At 42.9% G+C, this 18688-nt stretch overlaps 1 protein-coding gene across 2 annotated transcripts in view; it reads right to left on the reverse strand.

The window, feature by feature from the left end:
- Positions 1 to 18688, reverse strand: part of LOC144817753 (sialoadhesin-like) — a 358435-nt gene that overhangs the window by 59436 nt on the left and 280311 nt on the right. For both annotated transcript variants that reach the window (XM_078674539.1, XM_078674540.1), the window contains one exon: positions 17728 to 17982. In XM_078674539.1, the coding sequence (XP_078530665.1) occupies positions 17728 to 17982 (255 nt within the window). The remainder of the gene's footprint in view (positions 1 to 17727; positions 17983 to 18688) is intronic.

Here is an 18688-nt window from a genome sequence, read left to right on the forward strand (position 1 = left end):
CATGGGCCTCTGAGAATGAAACTGTCCCCTGCCAGGCCGCCCACGTCAAGGCGCTCTACAGCGCCTAGTGTAATGCTGCAGATACTGATGAACCAATTATGGCCACCATAAGACACATCCACTGTGGCCATTTATCATGCTGGCAATGCCAACCAGACAAATGCCAATACATCCGAGCATGGTCTGCATGCAGTTTTTCCAAAGATCACATATATCCATTTCAGTTTTTACATTTATTTTCTGAGCGAGCGGGACTCCCATGTCCTCCATTCATGCTCCTCCCCCCTTCATATTTACCTCAACACCCTCCACCCCAGTCCTGCTGCCTGCGAGTGGTTTTCTCATCCACACCTGGAAAGAATTATGTCAACCTGGTTTCATCCCCTTGTTATCCACAAATGTACATAATTGCATTATATTGTATTTCATTTTATTGTACTGTGTTGTATTGCGTTGTGATTGCATTTATATAGTGCTTACTATCCCTGGTGAGGTGCTGAAGTGCTTCACATCAGGCAGCAAGCTCCGTAATCCAAGGTATTAGTGGTTTATTGTTTACTGCTGATTATTGGAATTAGGGCCTGATTACAAGTATGGCGATCTCCATAGGACCGCCATACACGTGACAGCGTTCCGAGCACCACCACACTGCTGCAGAGCCAGCAGTATTATGAGTGTGGAGGTCGGACCACCACAGGACCGCTGCGTCTGCCAGGGATCCAAGATCCCACGGCGATCGTGCAGCGGTCCTGAGGCAGGAATATGCTGGCGGTGCCGCAGTGCCGCAGTGAGCCCACCATATAAATGGTGGCAGAGAGACAACCAAGGGGGCCCTAACAGGGTCCCCTGCCACCTCTGGGACTGGGGGTGCATGTGGGGAGGGGCACATGCTGTGCCCCATGGAATTGCTCCCCTTTCCTGCCCGGAGTGGCATGCATGACATGCTGCATGCCACGCCGTGCAGGAATGTGCAGTCGGCACTCTCACGGCAGCGGTCTGCATGTTAGGCTCTCCTATGAGACTAACAGACCTAAACGTGAAACCCCCGCAGCATGACTTGGATTACAATCCTAATCCACCACACCACGACTTTGGCGGTCCTCTAGCAGACAGAGCAGTGGCGGCGCCGCTGGAGAGCCACCAAAGTCATCAGACCCTTAGCCTTGAGCTCTCAAGGCTATTATTCCATGCATTTACTCCCGTTTCTTTGCGGTACATACAATTAAAAATAGGCGTTATGCATCATCATTAGAGGGTTGGGTGTATGCGAGTTCATGCAGATGTTTGATGAAATTATTAAATGAGATGAAGGAGATTATATTTGGTTAGGTTGCAGGTTATGACTTTCAGCGAAGGAGAGCGTGCGATCTTTCTAATGAGGTATGCAGACAAGCATGTGATTTAGTGTAGGGGTTGCGCCGAGAGACAAGGAAAGCAGAGGATGGAAAGTAAGAAGAGGGTCATTCAGAAGTAAAAACAAGAGGTGACAAACAGAACTTTCAAATCAAAGACAAGTTTTTTGAGATAGCGTACAATCGGAGGATGCAAAGTTGTAGAAAGGAACCACATTATTTGTATTTGAGATAGCACTACAATAGTTCATTTTGGTATGCCACACATCGAGTGACCACCACTAGACTTCTGCTAGGCCACCCCTTCATCAAGGACAGCTGAACAGCTCAGGGGTTGGAAGTCTAAAGTAATGGCTGGATGCACACATCGGGAGGGGGGCGAGCGCTTTGCCAGGGCCGCTTTTCAGCCGATTTTGTTACAGGGCCGATTTTGCAGCTAAACGGCTCTGCAACAAAAACGGCCCCCAGGGCCCAAAACCGGCCCCCACCCTTGCAGCCGACCGGGGGATTGCCCGGTGCCCACAACGGCCAGTCCGGGCCTTGTAGTGTAGCCTATTATCCCAATAGGCTCTGCGCATTGGAATAATACCTTCAATAGTATAGACCTAGGACGGAGGTTAACTAGGTCTTCTACTGACGATATTAGACTTAAAGTTTTGGGTTTGCCAGCTAGCTCAGAGTTCACTAGAAACTTTCTCGAATAGGCAAGGAGGAGTTTAACCTCCCTGGATAGACAAGAAGGGATTTAGTTTCTGACAACCATAGAACATGACAACTTTGCTCTCCCCTAATCAAGAGTGTATCTCTAGAGTCGTGTGAAAACAAAAGACAACTTATTTTACTCAGTCAGTTCAGTGCATTCTTAGTTTCACCAGATTGTAGAGAAAAGGAAGAGACGGGCGTGTTCAATAAAAGATGTTATTTATTGATCAGTCTCTTTTCTCGTACAAGAGAAATGAATCGATATTATTGCAATACTTATGGTTAAGTAAAGTGCATACAATAAAAGCAGAAGTATAAAATAATACTGTGAAAGCATTGATATGGTTTCTAAGCCATATGATATTTAAAATGGATAAAATAGATACATACATATATACATTTGATTAATCGTACTCAACTGGTGCTTCTAACTACGCCTACCCCAGTGTACCTGACCTAAGCCTAATACGTGGGCGGGAGTAGATAAGTAGCAGTTTAAGTTAAGTTTGTTTTGCCAAGTGACTGACTCAAGAATTCTCTGCAAGGGGTTATTCAGTTCTGTACCTGAGATCTAGAATGGTTGAGGGCTGGTATCTCTCGTCTTTGGTCTCGATATTCCAGGCTGCCTGCAAGGGCTGCTTGGAAGCGCCGGAGCTGGATTTCTCGGCAGGAGAAAGCAGCGTCTCGTTCTCAGCGCGTCAGGAAGGCGGGGCAGCGCCAGCGGGGTCCGCTCTGTGCTGGCCTCTTCGGCAAGTCTCGCTGCTCCGATCTCGTCACCACCGCGTGTGTTTGCTTAAGGCAATGTCGGTAATATTTATACCTGTAAGGTGCCGAGATTGACGTAAGGATGGACATAGATACGTCAATAAGGATGTCATACGAACTGGTCGTTAGCACATTCTTTACTGAAGTTCTCGGTGAAATCAAAACAATGGCCGCAGGGATTTTCCCAGGTTGTCATAGGTTTGATTTGTTTTGAGAACTCCGTATGCTTTATCAGGGGCTGAAGGAATAGTGCTTGCCTAATTAGATGGCAAGCGTTATGACCTAATCAGATAACGCGTTCCTGTGCCGTGGTGTGGCTTAATCAGATAACGGTTTTTGCATTATGGGATGGCTGCTAGTTAATTGTTAACCAGAACAGGGTCAGGAATAGGGGGATCGATACAGAACCTATAGGAATACATCACACCCACTCCACGCTAACTATGTCCATGTTTACAAATCTAGGCATAGTAAATATACAGTGACGTATGTGTATACCGTACCACCCCAAAATACATCCATATGCATTTCGAAATTATGTAATACACGAGAAAAATATAATCATATGCACTATATGCACATAAGCAGTAGAGGAATGCTAAATTAATCACGCATATTCATATATCATTATTAATAAGATATGAAAATAACACATGAAATGGCTCCTAATACAGAAGAAAAAAAAAATGCGAGACCATTTCATCACAAAATAAAATATCCATGAACATGCCAGAAGACAGCTAATGTCTCTAAAGTTCCTAAAAATAGAAATTTAGTTCTCTAAGAATAGTTTTTACTTTAAGCAGAAGATAAGTGTCCCGAAAAAACCCTGAAAATATTTTGGGGGTTATGAAAAAATCTGCTGTTCGTAGACTGGAGAAAAAATTGTTCATGTTACTTTATCATTAAAGTTGAAGGCCAAATTCAGGGTGATGGGAATGCCGTGTGCTAGCTTGCCCAAAAGTCATTATTTCTGCTCTGGTGAGAACATCATAACATTTAGACTGTAGAAAAAGCTGTCAACAGCTTCCTGTGAAAGTTCCACTAACTCGGAAAAAGTGGTCACCATGCATTCGTGAGCATGATTGCCTCCATTGATGTTTTGATCAGCATAGCTGACAGAAGGTTGTACCTGATCGATGCTGCTTTCATCTTGAACCTCACTACCCCTCAATCGTAGTGGTGAAGTTTCCACGAATGCCGCCATCAGGATTGGTAGCCGCTGGGGACAGCACAATGCATGAGCCGTGACCGGACCCAACAAAGTTTCTGCATCCATTGGCGCATCCGATTGTAGCGTCAGACAGGTGTCCAACACGCATTCTTCTCCGCATAGCAAGCACCTTAATACAGGTAAAACACATCGTTGCCACATTGGTCGAAATGAAAGAAACCAAGTCATGTTCAGGTCTCTAAGCCGGGATAGTCCAAGGATTTTAGATATCCGGTCCCGGTATCCAATGGCTAGGATTGTTTCTTCCCTTGTCACAGGTGTTTTGTCTGTGACACGGTCTGCCATAGCGAAATAACAGGATCAAAAATAGGATTCCTGCCACTAGTCCCAAAAGGAGAGGAAGTCCACCAAAGATGGAATGGACAAAGTCCGGAAAAATACCCAGAATGGCTTTAAATGGTGTTAAAGCCCCCGAAAACACTGTCTTAAATACATTTGAGACTCCAATGGTATCAGAAATATTTAAGATTTCGTTCAGGATTTCTGCGAAATGTATGGGGGAATTAGTTGATAACAATGAATGAATCTCTGCCGTTGTCCTTGCAACTTGGAGATCATACGTTTCTTTTGATGACGTGAGCCTGGTCGGCGTCTGAAGAAGCACTGTTTTCATTCTGCTTAAAGTATCAATTTGAATAGAAGCAATTTTCAAATTCGGCCATAACCTTGCCTCCCTGTCTGGCATTGCGCTGGGGAACAATACTCGTTCACAGCACATGACCTTCGCAGTCGTAGTTATGAGATAAGGTATTCCGGGCACCAAACTACAACATCTGCGGTCTACAATTACAATGTAACTCCTGTTCGATAGTCTCCTAAAGAATGGTTCTATTTGTGTTGCAGGTGTGCCTAGCTGGTGGCATGAAAGGTTATTTGAGGACCCTTCACTGGCTCCGTGTAAACTAATAGCATTACACAGAAGTGTACCGCTTAGTGACATCGCACAATTATTGCCACTAAGAAACACTTTCTGGCCTTTATTACTGACACATGCATGGTAATAGGGCAAGTTCCATGTTGACTTAATGTACCCTTTTCCCAATTGTTCGTACATGCCAGCCTGTATATATTTTTGGCAGTATTGAAACCTGAACGTAGATATTGGAATATTAATTATCCCATGTATTATCCATTCACTGACAGGTCGTCCTGACATTGTCAATGGTAATATCTCGAGTTTCTCAATGCTCAGGATTGTATAATCAGCACCCTTCTGTGCCATACTGATTTGTTTATCAGTAAGGTTAAAGATATTGAATAGTGACGTTGTGTTGATTAAACGCCAAGGCACATAGCCTGAACGCAGATTTTGTAACGTCCAGCCAAGCTGTACAATAGAACGCAATTGGGACTGACCGTGTTGTAACAACAGTAAGTCTTGCGATATTATGTCGATTGCTGAAGACACAATGCTGTCCAAAGAGTATATTCTGGAGGACAGAGTCATTAACCCATTGTCCACTACAGAAAGTGATTTTTCCAAATTAATATGGTCAATTTCCCGTATTCTCTCTGATGTTTCAATTTGAGTTATTTTCCAGGCTTCGTTATAAGCTGCATATACAGAGGCTGCTATGAAGCGTTTCTGACGCTGTTTGCGTGGTCCCATAATGAAATCACGCAAGTCAGCACCATCAGTAAGTAAAGTTAGGTGTTGCTTAATTTCTGTCAGTGTGGATGTTTGTAGCCATTGAAGGCAGAGCTTGCCCACACTGTACGTGGTAATTATCCCTGGGTGTTGTCTTTGGGAATATCTAGGGTCTGGCCTGGTCAATGTGAACCCCTGTATTTTGTTCAGGAATCTGTCTTGACAGTTATTAGTGTCTGTGGGCGAGATCAACCACTGTTTCCAATCAGGATGTGTTCTGTTTTGGCTTAATATATGGTTTACGTCTATCTCCTCATCTATAGAGCTATTACTGTTCATTGTTGGCTTTGGAATAGACGGTTTGTTTAAGTCTTTGATTTTGGCTAAGCCAAGACAGGTAGTTTGTTGAATAGTGTCATTCAAAAATATAATTTGTTCTGGGATCATGCAGGCTCTAAACAATGATTCTATACCTTGTACTTGCCATTCTTTTGTACCCCAAACGCTTTTTACTTCAACATTTTTGTCCCAGTAATCAAAACCAAATGTACGCATTTGCTCAAAAAATGAGTCTGAATATATCAATTTAGTGTTTGTAAGCATGGTCTTCGTACCTGTCTTATTTGACAATTTGAAATAAAATGTTTCTGCATTACTTGTGTTGAACCCTGAAAAATATGAATATTTGTCATAAAAAGTTCCTGAGCTACCTTTTGGAGGGGTTGCACAGTGTTCCCATTGGTTATAATTTAAAACATTTCTAGGTTGTGCAGATTTATGCAGATAATGGTTACCAAAGTGATTATAGCAGAACATCTTATCATAATTAGACAAACCCTGCAAATAATCATGTTTTGTAAATTTAGCAGACATTACTAGGTCAGACATCATATCATAAATACTTTCAAAGTCCCAATCATCAGCCAATGAGCTTGGTTTTACAAAGTCACTCAATGAGATCTTAATTTGATGTGGATACTTCAGGATTTCAACCGGGCCATAGATTTCATAATCAGTATTGTCCCATGCTACCCCGCCGGGTATAGGATTGGCTGTGAAGTTGACTGAAGAAAGTTCTCTTTTCTCGATGTGTGAAGACGTGTGTGGTTTGAGGACCAAGTTGATTTTCTGGCTTGCTGTGTCCATTTTAGCATATTTTCCCTCAATGAAATGTCCCAAACATAGTACCATGATGAGCCAAAGTATGAGGATAAGTGCACCTAAGGCCACCCAGAATTCAATCCATGGAGAAATCAAATAGGTTTCTTTCAGTTCTTTAAAAAGTTCCTTAGCTTTATCTTTAAAGGTTTTTGTTGATGTGTGTTCCTTTGATTCACTCAGATCTTCAGATGAATCATTGAAGTTGATGAAGTAGCCGGATGCCGTTCTGTCTATTGTTCCAATTGCTTCAGGATTACTGTTTTCTTTATTAGTGTGTTTTGTTGCAGCAGCATAGTCATTTGTTACTTCATTGTAGATTGGTGTGTCTTTGCTAAATGTTTTTATTTGGGTTTTTAGAGGTTTAAGTTCCATAGCATTGTTGCATAGTCCTTGTTGTTGTTCTGTAGGCATTTCAAATGTGAGTAGCCTCTTAGATTGAACCTCTGTGTTGGTAGCAAACCTTGGTGTTCTACTACTTCTCGGGAGTCCACTTGGCCTACTGTTTGTTATCGGCCACATGATTGTGGTTTTACCAGGTCGATTGATACAACTCTGTTCTCCTTTTTACCAGCAAGGGGCGGTAGTACTACTGATCTTGTCCCGTTGATAGACAAGACAGGAACTGCTTTTCTGTAAGAAGGCCCAAATTCCTTCTTTACCGCGATCTTTTCTCTGACTAGATCCCCGACTTTTGGAATCCAGACAGGTCTTGCTGGGACAGGTGGTTTTTCTTCAGTGGTTGTTGGCTGTTGTTTCAACTTTATGTTGCTCAGGTCTTTCCTTGTTTCGTTTAAGTCCTGCAAAATAGCCAAACGATCTTTGATATCAAAGCTTTTTTCTTTAACCACTGAAGTCTGACTGTCAAGATCTAAGACCATCATTCTAGTCCCAAACAATAATTCGTACGGACTGAATCCCTTCAGAGAATTTCTTGGCAGGTTGTTTAGACTACGTTGGACACTTATTAGATGTTTGACCCACCCAGCTCCCGAACCTAATACCTTCGCTGTTATAGATTGCTCTATGCCTTTGGTTTTTTCTTTACACCATCCCGTTCCCTCAGGTAGGAAGTGAGAAGAGTCCCGCTATGCTATGCTCATTTGACCATGTTTTGCCACACGCTCTATGGCAAGAGTAAAAAACATTAGCCAAACGTAGCATGCTTCTAGCGTATATGCTATTATAGACTCGCAAATCTTTTTATAACAGTCCAGACGTCAGCCGAGTGCTGGGGATCTACATTACAAGTGGAAACTAGTCTCTATATGTTAATTGGACGCATTAATTTTTATTGTTGATCCATTCTGGAATGAAACGCCATGGTAATATACCGTTTCTCTCGCCACTACGTTCTCTGTTGCAGTCAGGGCATTTCTTTACAAAAATGTGATGCTGCAGGCTCATGCCTGGCCACCAGTACTTTGATTCTAATTCTTCCAGAGAATCTTTTAGTTTGAGGTGTCTGAGACCCTCACCCATATGTGTGTCTGCTATTAACAAGCCTCTCCTGTCCGTGTTTGGAATTACTCTGTCCCCCACTCCAGGGATTCGAGCAAAAGGAATGGAGTTTGCATCGATCATGTATGTATATTTGAGTGGATAGTTGATCGGTAGCGCTGAGCAGTCGTCTTTTGATGACGTTTTCACCGCCAGCACTGTTTCACCGTCAATGTATTTTACTGCACGCTTTTTTCTAACTACGGAAGCCGATTCAGTTGCTACCGCTGTGGCTGTCTCAGCCAATGAATTCCCTGCAACGTGAACGCCATCACGCTGATGACTCAGTGAGTGTATCACGTGAGTTTTTGGTAGTTCTTTCTGCAAAAGAACTATTTGTTTCCAAAGCACTTTTTGCTTTATTGTTGCACCTGTGTCATCTTTGTAACCGTTTTGAATCCATTTCTGCAAATCGTTGTTATATGATTTGACGCAGTAATATGAATCGGACACTATAAGTGTCGGGAATTCGCGATCTGCATCATCTAGCGCCATTTTCAATGCTATTATTTCAGTTTGTTCTTCTGAATTAGTTTCTACTGAGTGTGTTTTTATTAGCAGAGGTCTCAGTTTCCCTCCGTGCCACACTTCTTTTGTGATTTCACATGTGGGGTTATATGCTTGTTCTCCCCACCCTGGTGGTTGAGCATGGCCGTCTGTATAGATTACACAGGCGTACTGTCGTAAGGGGCGAATGTCGATTGGCAGAGGGTATGTCATTTCATATTCTAGATATTTTAATTCTTTTAATTCTGGATCAAAGTAGTATTTCACTCTGTCCGTTGTAATTGAATTCACCCATTGTATCCAATCTGGATTCAACGCTGTTGTTGGTAAATTACATGGGGTTGTTAATGCCTCAAATGCTGATTCCGCTGTTCTGACTGTGATACGTCTACCCTCAGCGTTGTCTTTTTCTCTGACTATAGCCGTTTGAACTGCATGAACATTGTTTTCTTTAATACTGAAACTCTTTTCAGCTTCTGTGTACAAGTGTGATTTATATGCAATTGGTACCTTTTCTCCCTCATTACAGGTCAGGTACGTGAATCCACATCTTCCTGGGATGACTCGAATCACAAGATTGCGTGTGTTATCACGTGTTTCTAATTTTGTTTTAATTAACATGTCTGTTTGTAAAGATCTCAAAATTTCTGTGTGTTTTTGAGTCCAATTGATTCTTTTAAAATCTGGTTTTATTAGATCATAAAGGGGTTTTACCCTTTCTGCGTAATTTGCAATGTATGTTCTTCCGAAATTTAGGAAGCCTAGAATTGATTGTAGGTTTTTTAGTGTTCTAGGTGCTTGGAGTACAGCACATTTCTCTAGGAAATTGTCAGCCAGGCTTTTGCCTTCACTTGATAATTCATATCCTAAAAACAGGACTGTTAGATGGGCAATTCTTGATTTTTTAAAGTTGAATTTGTAACCCTCTGATGCGAACCCAAGTATTATGGTGTTCACTCTCTTCAAGTGAGTATCCAAGTCATCATCTGTTAGGTAAATGTCGTCGACATAGGATAATGCTTCATCGTCATATATTTGTAGTAATTCTGTTACTCTCGCTGAGAATAATCCTGGGCTGTTCTTGTGCCCCTGGGGTAAACGGCAGAAACTTTTTTGCGAGCAATTTACCGAGAACGCAGTCAAATATCTGCTCTCTGGTGCTATATTTTGACAAAAGAATCCATTAGAGATGTCTAATGTTGTTTTGTACTTTTTGCGCACTATGTTATTCATTAGTGCAGCACTATGCGAGTTTTGCACTGCAAAAGTTTTGCAACATGAGTTAAGGTGTCTGTAATCCAAAACTAGACGATATGAGTTGTCTGGTTTGGAGACAGGAAACAAAGGGTTGTTCATTTGTGAAGTGCAAGTTTCAATCACCCCCTGGTATTCAAGTTGATCTAGGATCTCTTTTACCTGTTTTTTAGCTTCTTGCTTAATTGGGTACTGCCTTTGTGCAGTAGGTTGTGATTTTAACTGGATTTTATGAGGAGGAGAGTCCTTATCCCATCCTACATGATTTTTATATAAAGCAGGAGCTAGAGCTACTGCCCACTTTCTTGCAAGTGTGTATTTTTTATGAATTGGAATATGATTTGAGAAGGCAGGCATAATTATTTCTTCGCCATGAGGGCACTCCCTGACAAACTCGGGTGGCCAGTCTCGTTCAGCTAGAAGGATGTCATAGCCCTGGGAGAGATTATCCCAAAAAAGACCCCTTATTTTTCTAGTCTTATCCCCCTCTATACGTAATGTTATTTCATATATTTTGTGAGGTTTGCTAACTCTGGTGTCGGCAGTTTCCACCTGAATGTATTCATTCGTGTCCACTGTCTCCAGATGATTCATAAGGACTTTGCGAGCTATGCTCACTTCTGCTGCGCTGTCTAGCATTGTCTGAGCCCATTCTCCGTTTTTCAGTTGTGTCCTCAGTATTCTCGGCATTATTGATTACTTTAATGCTGGCTACCTTCTTTTTTGGAAATTGTAATTTTTTATTTGGATGAGCAGGTTCCTTGTCTTTGGACTTGACGTGCTCTTCCCTGTGTTCTGATCGTCCTCTTCTTTCCGATTTCTGCGAGGAAGTCTGAAAAGATTGAGAGGGACGTGTATCATTATCTTGATATCTATCAGGTTTCTTTATATTATCCCTATTTCTAAGGTTGTATTTTTTCACAGAGGGCTCCCTTTGGGGAGACTTGCGTCCTTGGTCAGGAGATCTTTCTCTCCGCCGAGGAGACCTTCCTCTGGTCTGGAATCTTTTTTCTTTAGGATAGGATTGTTTATTTCCTTCCCAGCTCTTTTTTTGTGTTGTTAAATTATTTTTAATAAATATTTTTTCTGGACTTTCAATTAGTTGGGGTTTCACCGGTATTCCACCCAGACTATCTCTTCCTAGTTCTTCATAGGATTTTTCTATGATTCTGGCAATTTCAGTTGGTTGGTCTGCTATATCTGTTTCTTTTAACCTTTGGCGGATCGCCACGTTTGCTGCTTCTCCCTTTATGTTGGCTAATAATATAGCCGAGACCTGCTTGAAGTCTTTCAGTAATTTCATACCAAGAATTAAAGCGGGTTCTGGACCATATTCATCTTGAATTTGTTTTAGCACATCTGGTATTACTGCAGAGGTCTTCAATCTGTGGGGCGCGACCCCCAGGGGGGTCGTGGAGTCCTGGGAAGGGGGTCGCAGATTCTGTTGGAGCGTGCAGCAGTTCCTGGCGTCAGGCTGATTGAGGCCGGGTGATCACGTTGGAGGCCTAATTCACGCCTCATTAACAAGTAAAGGTCTTCTGAAGACCTGTGAAGTACTCAGGTGTGCCTTTCTGTGTGTCCCGAAGCTGTTTCAGCCGGGCTGACTTACACGTGCTGGGGAGTGGGGGGGGGGGGGGGTCTGGGGGAGGAGGCTGTAGCCCTTTGAGTTCAATCAATGGACTTAGCTGTGGGGTTTATTTTTATTTTTAACGTTTTATATAGCGCTAGCTTAACCCGTAGGTATCAGAGCGCTTTACAAACACACATAGCAAACAGCAGAAGGACATTACAGTCATTGGTTCAAGTCCCACGAGCCCTCATACCTGACGCCTGTGCAGGAGAAATGTGCCTGAAACTGTTCTTCACAGTGAGGTGTTTATACAGCCTGTCTGCCCCCCCCCCAAGCAGGGAAGCACAGAGATGCCCTCCCATGAGAGAGGAAGAAGGAAGAAGACACAGAGAGATACTGACCCCACCCCCATGAGAGAGGCACAGAAAAGGTGGGTGGATGAAGGATGAATGTATGTGTGGATGGAAGGATGAAGGGTGGGTGGATGGATGGATGGATGGAAGGAAGGATGAAGGATGGATGGGTGGATGTAAGGATGAATAGATGGATGTGTGAAAAGGTGGGTGGATGAATGATGAGTGGATGGATGTAAAGATGAAAGGGTAGATGGATGGATGAAGGATGAATGGATGGATGTGTGAAAAGGTGGGTGGATGAATGATGAGTGGATGGATGTAAAGATGAAAGGGTGGATGGATGGATGAAGGATGGATGGATGTGTGAAAAGGTGGGTGGATGGATGGATGAAAGGGTGGGTGGATGAATGATGAGTGGATGGATGTAAAGATGAAAGGGTGGATGGATGGATGAAGGATGGATGGATGTGTGAAAAGGTGGGTGGATGGATGGATGAAAGGGTGGATGGATGAAGGATGTATGTATGGATGGATGTGTGAAAAGGTGGGGGATGAATGATGGGTGGATGGATGGATGGATGAAAGGGTAGGTGGATGGATGGTGGATGGATGGATGAAGGATGGATGGATGAAAGATGGATGGATGAAAGGGTGGATGGATGAAGGATGTATGTATGGATGGAAGGACAAAAAGGTAGATGGATGAAGGATGGATGTATGGGTGGATAAAAGGTTGCATGGATGAATGATGGATGCATGGATGGATGTGTGAAAAGGTGGGGGGATGAATGATGGGTGGATGGATGGATGAAAGGGTGGGTGGATGAAGGATGGATGTATGGATGAAAGGGTGGATGGATGTATGGATGGAATAATGAAAGGGTGGATGGATGAAGGATGGATAGGTGAAATGGTGGATGTATGGATGGAAGGATGAAAGGGTGGATGGATGAAGGATGGATGTATGGATGGATGGGTAAAAGGTTGCATGGATGAATGATGGATGGATGTGTGAAAAGGTGGGTGGGTGAATAGATGGGTGGATAGGTAAAGGATGGACGTATGGATGGAAGGATGAAAGGGTGGATGGATGAATGATGGATGGATGGATGTGATGAGGTCTAACAGGCGCATTTATGGTTGTCGATAGTTGTTGATGATGAGGAGTACCAGTTTCTAGAATCTTTTGTCGTAAGGGGGTCCTTACGCCTAAAAAGGTTTTACAAGGGGGTCTCGGCATCAAAAAGTTTGAAGACCTCTGTATTACTGACATGGATGGTACACCATGTGTTTTTGTGTAGATGGAAGCAAAGACTGTACCCCAAGTGTCACAGTCCTCCACGTGTGGTGCGATTCCCATTGGAAGACAGATAGTCAGGATCCTGTGTTTCTCAAGAGGAGTGGTGTCTGGAAACACCACCTCTATTTGAGTGATTTTTTGTGCTAGCCAGAAAGGTATTTGTTCCCGTTTTGCGGGTACTTTACCTAGACAGGACTGTATGTTCTGTGGTGTAATTTTATTTGTGTTCCCCTGATGAGCGGTCAGCTGTGGAATTTTGATTGCTGGTTGGATTGTTGAAGTCCGCATTACATATTGGACTAATTGTCTATGTACTTTTATTAATTGTTTTAGTTGTACTAAAAGAGCTGCTGCAGACATTCCTTCGATGTCTGGATGTGGTGTGTATCCGGCTAGGACCGGCCACGTTGCTCCTGGTCTACCTAGTGGACCGAGCCTGGTGATGTGATTATTATGTTTTAGGGCGCCATTAAACAAGAGCAGGTGCTCTTGGAATTTGAGTGGTACTTCCACCTCCTCGAAAGGAGTGTACTCATTAGGAGGTTCCTCTGTTTTGTAATAGTGGAAGTCCTTCGTTACAGCGTTTGCTGCTGGAAAGTTTATCCATGAATAGAATACCTCTGTCTGCCGATATTCGTGTGCCTCAATTACGAATATGACTGTGCCACCTCTCGGTGTCAGTCCATTTTCTATAAGTTTTAGAGTTACAGATCTCCTTTTGTTGACCGGGATGAGTATTATATCCGGGTCTGCTTCTTGCATAGTATTATCAGCTGCTACGAGTTCAGCTGCCATTCTAGCTGCCTCTCTTTCTCCTTCACTGTCTGACATTGTACTGTCCAGAAGGTTATTCCGTTTGTTTGCAGATCAGGTTTCTTATGGAAACAAAGATTAGATGCACAATATTTTGGAACAGTGTATCCTTCAACGTTGACTAAACCAAGAACCATACATAGGAGTCTCCTCCTGCGAGGTTTGGCGGATATGACCTTTCACCCACTCCAGACGTCTTTGGAGTATTATGGGAAAAAAAGGGGTGCTGTGTGAAAAAGCACGACTGAGTTACTCTAATGTCTTGCGTTAGTTTTATCGCCTTTCCAAACGTTGGGCGCCATGTAGTGTAGTTCCTATTATCCCAATAGGCTCTGCGCATTGGAATAATACCTTCAATAGTATAGACCTAGGACGGAGGTTAACTAGGTCTTCTACTGACGATATTAGACTTAAAGTTTTGGGTTTGCCAGCTAGCTCAGAGTTCACTAGAAACATTCTCGAATAGGCAAGGAGGAGTTTAACCTCCCTGGATAGACAAGAAGGGATTTAGTTTCTGACAACCATAGAACATGACAACTTTGCTCTCCCCTAATCAAGAGTGTATCTCTAGAGTCGTGTGAAAACAAAAGACAACTTATTTTACTCAGTCAGTTCAGTGCATTCTTAGTTTCACCAGATTGTAGAGAAAAGGAAGAGACGGGCGTGTTCAATAAAAGATGTTATTTATTGATCAGTCTCTTTTCTCGTACAAGAGAAATGAATCGATATTATTGCAATACTTATGGTTAAGTAAAGTGCATACAATAAAAGCAGAAGTATAAAATAATACTGTGAAAGCATTGATATGGTTTCTAAGCCATATGATATTTAAAATGGATAAAATAGATACATACATATATACATTTGATTAATCGTACTCAACTGGTGCTTCTAACTACGCCTACCCCAGTGTACCTGACCTAAGCCTAATACGTGGGCGGGAGTAGATAAGTAGCAGTTTAAGTTAAGTTTGTTTTGCCAAGTGACTGACTCAAGAATTCTCTGCAAGGGGTTATTCAGTTCTGTACCTGAGATCTAGAATGGTTGAGGGCTGGTATCTCTCGTCTTTGGTCTCGATATTCCAGGCTGCCTGCAAGGGCTGCTTGGAAGCGCCGGAGCTGGATTTCTCGGCAGGAGAAAGCAGCGTCTCGTTCTCAGCGCGTCAGGAAGGCGGGGCAGCGCCAGCGGGGTCCGCTCTGTGCTGGCCTCTTCAGCAAGTCTCGCTGCTCCGATCTCGTCACCACCGCGTGTGTTTGCTTAAGGCAATGTCGGTAATATTTATACCTGTAAGGTGCCGAGATTGACGTAAGGATGGGCATAGATACGTCAATAAGGATGTCATACGAACTGGTCGTTAGCACATTCTTTACTGAAGTTCTCGGTGAAATCAAAACAATGGCCGCAGGGATTTTCCCAGGTTGTCATAGGTTTGATTTGTTTTGAGAACTCCGTATGCCTTCAGGGGATGAAGGAATAGTGCTTGCCTAATTAGATGGCAAGCGTTATGACCTAATCAGATAACGCGTTCCTGTGCCGTGGTGTGGCTTAATCAGATAACGGTTTTTGCATCATGGGATGGCTGCTAGTTAATTGTTAACCAGAACAGGGTCAGGAATAGGGGGATCGATACAGAACCTATAGGAATACATCACAGCCTGACTGCCTTCGAAGGCAGCAGTAACTTCATAAACATTGCAACATGAGAGAGTATACAGGATAAGTAATGCAAACACTGAAAGAAGATTCTGCAAATGCTGGAGCAGATGTCTTCTAATAGTCATGCTTAAAGTGTGTCTCACACTATTAATCAGAAAAACAAGGTGTAATCCGCTTTGGATGCCTTAGTTTAGAGAGGCATAAAATGGACGATGCTTCAGAGACAGTGGAAGTGCATTGCCTGCATTCAGTGGCTGGAGGGTGAAGACCCAGACCCTGAAGTGAGGAGGATGGAGACAGCCCCTACCTTTAAAATTCTATAAAGACTTTGTTAGCAAATGGCTGCTGGAAATTCATCTTGAGCACTGCCATTTGTTTGACAATAGGGGTAAATGCTGACAATTAGAGATAATCTCATGATAGAGAACTATGTACTATTTTTTGTAGGAGTAACTCAGAGGAGAGAACTGGGGCTCTGGTTCATTATTAATTAGTTTGATGGTCAAACAACAACCTACATTCTAACCACCCTAGAAAATGTATGCACCGTTACCCTAACATAAGCTGGGAAGTTCAGCTTCTTTGATGGCGCTATTGGAAAAACTCAGAGGATGCAATCACCTCAAAAGAAAATAAAAGAGGGAATAATCTCAAAAGAACTTTCTAAGAATGCATTTTAAAAATCTACAACATCAAACAAGAAATCTGATAAGAAATAACAAATAAACCAGACGCAAAAAAGTTAATTTGACTGATGTAAATCCTAAGTAAAATTAGAGCAGTCCTAACCGTCTGTAGCCACAATCCACAGATCAAAGATTCAACAAGAGAAATTCTCTTGAAATCCTCAAGACTTCAGTTTGGTGCTGTGGATGGAACTAAGGAATGAACTTATCAATCATAGATGATACATTTTCACAAACAAGATCACACTCAAATTGGGGTGAAGAAGGACACGGGAGAAGGGTGCACCCACTATGATGGTCCATAGACAACACCCCAGCGTGCACAAAGACAAAAGGTTGTCCACTCAACCCAAATTGAAGCGAAGATGCCAACATGGTGCTTGGGAGTTAAGACACAGAGAAGTAAATGTTCTCAAACGCAGCACAGATTGTACCAGCCCTTGCAATTGACAAGTAAATGCTCCCATGTACACGACCACAAGAGGTTTTATCTGTCATGTCCGTGAATAGAGAAGACCCTTTTGAGGGTTAGACTACTATGCAAACTAAGGTTTCAACAGGCAAAAATATATTTGTCCTAAAATTAGGGAAGATTCACACTAACAGAAAGGGGTAAGCCATAGACAAGGGCATTGTCCTTCACACAACATTGAGTTGTAATTGCTCTATCACAGGAAAGCAAAGGGGGAAACATCCTTTAGAACAAAACTTTTACAACGCAGTGCTTTTACAACGCAGGTTTTACAACGAAAACCATTACACCGCATTGCGCTGGGGGGCGCTCTAGGATAGGGAATAGATTTAATTTACTATCCAACACCTTCCCTAGTGTCCACGGGGACTGGAGTTGGAATAGTAAATTAAACTATTCACTATCCAGCACCCAAAAGCGCTATGCGTTGTAAAGATTTGCGTTGTAAAAACTGCGTTGTAACAGCATGCGTGGTAAAAGCATGCGTTGTAACGTCATACATCCAAGCAAAGGTGTTACCTGCAGGCTTCCACCATCAAGGACACATTCCACAGACAGCAGGGTCAAACCCACTAAACCCAAATAAGGAAAGCCTTTGCTCTAAGAGCATATCAGCCACTGAACCCACAGACCAAGTGTTTCTATTCAGATACTACATTCTGCCCCATGACTTTTCAAACTGTTGCTGAACCTGTCTCTACCAAGGAAAACACAGGTATACACTCCCTTTCCTTGCTTTGATTCAAGCATGATAATGATCCCAGTTGGCTCTACATGTCCTGGACCTTGAACAGAAAAGCTTTGAGAAACTTACAGAGTATGTTTAGAGAAACCGAAGAGGAAGATTTGCTTCCCTTGAGTGTCTGCACCTTGCAGTAATAGGAGCCTGAGTCCTCACTGACCACGCTTTTGAGCATCAGCGTCTTGTCTGTGCCTTGCTTGTACCAATTTCCGTTCTTGTACCAGGTGTAGGCCGGCACTCCTGGGGCGTTGCTTGTAACAGAACAAGTCAGGGTTACTGTGTTTCCCTCCAGCGCTTCAGTGGATGGATCCACAACAATTCTGGCACCTAAAATAGAAGGAAGAGTTTACAATAAGGGTTTCAAAGTATTTTATATCGTGTTGCTGTAGCAGAAGCATGTGAAAGTAGCAATGAGTGCAGCCGTATATGTGCCAGATACATGAGGTCTAAATTCTCAGCAATTAAACAGCGAAGACAACTACAGTTTCTGACTTTACACAAAATTAGCAATTATATATAGATGGGGATCATCACCATGGGTGTTTTCCATCACTAGGAATGCGAAACTGTAAAACCTGCCTTTGTTGTTGTGTATCTATGGAGAACTGTATGTTGTGTATGCCGCCCCTTGAGCCCTCAGGTCCTCTATGAGTTGTCCCCACAGATTATCCCTACAGCGATATTTGTGAGGTACCTATCAGGTCCTGACCTCCTCCCTCATCTACCTTAGAGGTTTCCCATTAAATATATTTGTAAAATATACAACCTCTTAAGAGCTTCACTCTCTGTCGTCTTGGTCCTCCCTCACTAAACTCTCAGGGCCGTATGCATGAACACATTTTCCCATAGACACAGAATGGGCAAAACCCTTTGATGCATCCGGCCCTCGGCTCCTAATCTCTTGTTCTCTAAAAGAGAAGGAGTTTAATTGAGTTCTGCACAGCTAGTGAGACTGACAGAGATACCAACCGTGGCAAGCATCTTCTGCTTTTTGCAAGTCTCCTGCATTGAATCCTCTTGAAACCTGCAGAGG

Source organism: Lissotriton helveticus, chromosome 2_1, assembly GCF_964261635.1.
Source record: "Lissotriton helveticus chromosome 2_1, aLisHel1.1, whole genome shotgun sequence".
In the NCBI taxonomy this organism is placed as follows: domain Eukaryota; kingdom Metazoa; phylum Chordata; class Amphibia; order Caudata; family Salamandridae; genus Lissotriton; species Lissotriton helveticus.